The 4667-nt window shown below is 43.7% G+C and overlaps 1 protein-coding gene across 1 annotated transcript in view; it reads left to right on the top strand.

The window, feature by feature from the left end:
* LOC126403895 (NACHT, LRR and PYD domains-containing protein 12-like) overlaps nucleotides 1–4661 on the top strand; it is a 16702-nt gene extending 12041 nt beyond the window's left edge. Inside the window, exons 6-12 of the mRNA XM_050066715.1 lie at nucleotides 2–734; nucleotides 1331–1504; nucleotides 2320–2493; nucleotides 2920–3093; nucleotides 3252–3425; nucleotides 3567–3605; nucleotides 3802–4661. Of these exons, the coding sequence (XP_049922672.1) occupies nucleotides 2–734; nucleotides 1331–1504; nucleotides 2320–2493; nucleotides 2920–3093; nucleotides 3252–3425; nucleotides 3567–3605; nucleotides 3802–3808 (1475 nt within the window). The 3' untranslated portion in view covers nucleotides 3809–4661. The remainder of the gene's footprint in view (nucleotide 1; nucleotides 735–1330; nucleotides 1505–2319; nucleotides 2494–2919; nucleotides 3094–3251; nucleotides 3426–3566; nucleotides 3606–3801) is intronic.
* Nucleotides 4662–4667: the final 6 nt, after the last annotated feature.

A 4667-nucleotide genomic window follows, 5' to 3' on the forward strand; every position in this document is an offset into this window, starting at 1 on the left:
CTGGAGAAAGGAAACATCATGTTCTACCAAGAAGACCTGGAGCGCTGTGGTCTTGATGTCACAGAGGCCTCAGTGTACTCAGGAGTTTGTACAGAGATCTTCAAAAGAGAGTCTGTGATCTTCCAGAAAACAGTCTACTGCTTCGTTCATCTGAGCGTTCAGGAGTTTCTGGCTGCGGTGTATATTTTTCATTGTCACATGAACGGGGACAGCGAGACACTGGAGACTTTTCTGGGGAATGCCTGGGGTAGGTATCGTACCTGTGACCCATCTTTGGACATGTTCCTGAGGAAAGCCCTGGATGAGTCCCTGAAGAGCCAAAATGGCCACCTGGACCTGTTTGTCCGCTTCCTGCATGGCCTTTCACTTGAGTCAAATCAGAGACTCTTAAGAGGACTTTTAGGTCAGACAGAGAGCAGCCCAGAAAGCATCCACAAAGTAATCCACAATCTGAAGGAAATGAGCACCTTTGACATCCCTCCTGACAGAAGCATTAACATCTTCCACTGTCTGATGGAGATGAACGACCACTCAGTACATCAGGACATTCAAAAGTACCTGAAATCAGAGAACAGATGGGGCACGCACCTCTCTGAGATCCACTGCTCGGCTCTGGCTTTGAAGCTGAAGATGTCAGATGAGGTCCTGGATGTGCTGGACATGAAGGCGTACAGGACGTCAGAGGAGGGGCGACATAGATTGATCCCAGCTGTCAGGAATTGCAGAAAGGCTCGGTAAGCCAGCAAACATCTTATTCTCAGATCTCCTAGTTCTCAGCTGCCATGAATGGGGAGGTAACACCACTGGAGTGGTCTTTTAATGGAGCAGCATGTCAGATTTAGGGGGATTCAGTGGCATCTAGTGGTGAGGACTGCAGCTGAACCAGCTGAAACTTCTCCTGGTTAGAATTCCTGCAGTGTTCAGGAGGTTTTCACAGGGAGCTGAATTATCCACAGAGGTCTCTTCCTCTCCAAAATAAACAGACCAGATGGAAAAAACACAGTACAAATCAGCGTTTGTGCAGATGGGCCGTTCGCCCAGTGTGTGCTCACCCTTTTCAGATTGAGACTTTCAGGAGGTTTTTACCTGGAACCGAATTATCGCCAGAGGCCCCTCCTCTCCAAAACAAATGGACCAGGCGATTAAAACCCTGAATAAAGCATTTGATGTTACAGATCAGCGTTTCTCTGACGCTGTTTGGCATGTCACAGATGAGCCTAGCAGCTACCTGCTAATATGTACCTATCCATTGTGTTCTGTACAAATAGAAATGTGTACACTGGGTTTCAGCTTTGGTTCAACAATCACTAATTCTTTATCAAATCTGCAGACTTTCCTGTTGTCAACTTTTGGAGACTCACTGTGAAGTCTTGGCCTCGGCTCTGAAGTCCAACCCCTCCCATCTGAGAGAGCTGGACCTGAGTGACAACAGGCTGCAGGACTCAGGAGTGAAGCTGCTGTCTGCTGGACTGAAGAATCCAAACTGTAGACTGGAGACTCTGAGGTCAGCCATCTTGATTTTTTATTGACTGTGCATTTATTAAGTGTCATGTTTATAGATATGTCTGTGAAGCAAATGGTTTGCTCTGTTCTTATATTCAAGAACGTAAAGCAGGTCCATTTGGCCTTCGACTCAGCACTTTAAGATTTTATGCACATTTCCTAGCGGCCATTAAAGGAACCTCAGCTTAAGGCCCTGTCTACATGTAAACAGATTTTTCTAAAAAATGAAAACAAAACAAATTCTGTCCACATGATCTTGGTTTTACAAAATAAAATTGCGTACACTGAGGTGGAACCGTAGACTGTATATAAATGGGTGGAACACAAACATTTGGGGCTCTAGATGACCTTATTTGTCCTTGAAGTGGTGTAACCATACAGGGGTCAAGTGTGAAGTAGGCATAAGTCCAAGCAGTGCTAGCAAAACGTTAGCAAACCGGTAGTCTGCCATTTGTTGTTTCTAGCGTATGCTTATTACAGAAAGCAACAGTGGGCAAGTGCAAATTGAGGAGATGACGTCATCGTTCTCTGAACATTGTTTAGTTTTAAAAAAAATCTGCACCTCAGAAGGCGTTATATAAAATTTGTGTTTTAGTGACCTAAACGTGTTGAAATGTTGAGGAAAATATCGGTTTACAACAAAAATATCTGCACATGTGTAGACAGGGCCGAAAACACTTCCACATTTGCGTTAGGTGTGGTGATTGTAATGTTGCCCTGTGTCTCGTAATGTTCAGAAGTGAGGACGTACCTCAGCATGAAGTAGGCTTTCCTGTCTTTTTAGCCTCAGGCGTTATTTTTTGTTCCCTTATTCAGATTAAGTGGCTGCTGGCTGTCAGAGAGCTGCTGTCCTTGTCTGGCCTCGGCTCTGAAATCCGAAGCCTCCCATCTGAGAGAGCTGGACCTGAGTAACAACAAACTGCAGGATTCAGGAGTCAAGCTGCTGTCTACTGGACTGAAGAGTCCACATTGTAGGCTGGAGACTCTCAGGTCAGACAGTTACTCTTTGGCTCTGTCCTGAATATAGCAGTTGTCTACAGACATCAAGCTTATCATGCTGACCCACACTGACTATTACACACTAAACATGTGCTACACACTAACAGTCTGAACATGCTGTAGCAGAGGAAACTACACTTTATAATTCACTGTTGTTCATATGCTTTAATTAGAGCACTCACACCTTCACTGCAGCTAAAGAATCTTATAAATTTGTTATTTCTGGAATTGGAAACATTCGAAATTCTGTCCTGGAGTAAATTAAGTAATTTGTGACAAAAGAGCAAAAATATTTAATTTTAAAATGTGCTGTCAGTTTGTTTACACACCATCAACTAACAGACAGAATACATGTAAACATTGTTGGTTTGACTCAAAGTTTTAAGACTTTTAACAAATGTTTTTTTCTTCCATTAGTTTGAGATACTGCAGCTTGTCAGAGAGCAGCTGTTCTTCTCTGGCCTCAGTTTTGAAGTCCAACACCTCCCATCTGAGAGAGCTGGACCTGAGTTATAACATGCTACATGACTCTGGAGTGGAGCTGCTGTCTGCTGGACTTGAGAGTCCAAACTGTCAACTGGAAACTCTGAGGTCAGTAACATTTTATTCACTCCTTTGTTAATGACACATCGAGGGCCTAATGTCTGTGGTCTTGGACATAATCCTCCATGGCTATGGTGAGTTCATGAAATGTTGAATATGATCTTTGAGAGTGTTTTCTCTAACTACATGTTTTGATCTTTGTTCAGACTGAGTTTTTGCAGCTTGTCAGACATCAGCGGTAGTTTTTTGGCCTTGGCTCTGATGTCCAACCCCTCCCATCTAAGAGAGCTGGACCTGACCAACAACAGCTTGCAAGATTTAGGGGTGAAACTGCTCTCTGCTGGACTGGAAAGTCCACAATGGAGACTGGAGACTCTCAGGTCAGCGGTCATTACATTCATCTGACAAGAATATAGTTGTTTTCTTATCGAACCAAAGGTGAGCCACTGAGCCAATCAGATCAGGTAGAAACTTGTGATGATGTGTTTGTCTTGACCTTGTTGCTGTGCTCGTCCATACAGGGTGACAAAACCTCGAACGCAGCCGACAGCAACTGAAAAGTGAGTATCTCTCCTCTGAGTCTGAACTCAAATCTGAACAGACATTTTAGATTCAGTGTCACGTACTCTTCTTTAGTATAATTCTGTTATTTGCCTATTGTGAATTTATGTCCATAAATGTGCTTGGGAATCATAGAAAAAAATCCAACTTGTAACTTATACTTTATAAAATCTGCGTGTCCCTTTTCTGTTTCAGCTGCTGAAAACATTTTCCAACGGAGGGTAGTATCATCCGCATCTAACGACAGGAAAGACACTTGGAAGTGGAGATACCAAGAGCGCTCACAGACCCTCTAAAGAATCAGCATTATACTAAGATCCTTCTGTTCCCTCTTCAATGTGAAACAAGTTACTGAAGTGCAATGGATTGTTGGACAAGTCAAGACTGTAACACATACACAAGTCACTGAGAATTCAGTCCAAAGGAGGACATGCGTTGGAGTCTTCAGACAGCCTGACTGTCCTGTAACAGCGTGGACTTTGAATAAGAGGAAGCACTTTATTGTTTTTAACAAGTTAGCCTCCAGCAAAACACGTTGTATTTTAGACCTGCATTAAGAATACAGCTATAGATACATACAACACTATTTATTTAAAGCCTCAGTGTGTAAAAATGGTGAGTACCAGTGACATCAGCGGTCAAATTCTAGATTGCAGCGCTCACTCGCGCACACTCGCTAACCACTCCCGTCGGGTAAGTGACGGTGGCCTCGTAGGACAGAAAGCCTTGCGCAGACAGAGATGGCATCATCCACGAGTTTTTCAAGTTTTTCAGGAGTAGGCCTATCTAGCGATGAGGTGAATATTTATTTAGGAATCTAAATCATGCTACGATATTGTAGCGACCCTGCAGTAAATATTCTGTTATAATGTCAGTGTTCTGTGAGTTAATGGCATGTTTGGGACTGAATGAGTATAGGTAGGGGGGCGGGGTGCGAGTGTGACGGGGATGAGAGCTGTGTGAGTGCGCGTGCTGGTGTGTGTATGAGCGAGCTGGAGGAGAGAGCAGGAGTGCACAGTTGGAGTTACAGCTAAGTTCTTGTTTGTTGGTTGTTTTGGTGT

This window comes from Epinephelus moara, chromosome 17 (genome assembly GCF_006386435.1).
Source record: "Epinephelus moara isolate mb chromosome 17, YSFRI_EMoa_1.0, whole genome shotgun sequence".
Taxonomy (NCBI): Eukaryota; Metazoa; Chordata; class Actinopteri; order Perciformes; family Serranidae; genus Epinephelus; species Epinephelus moara.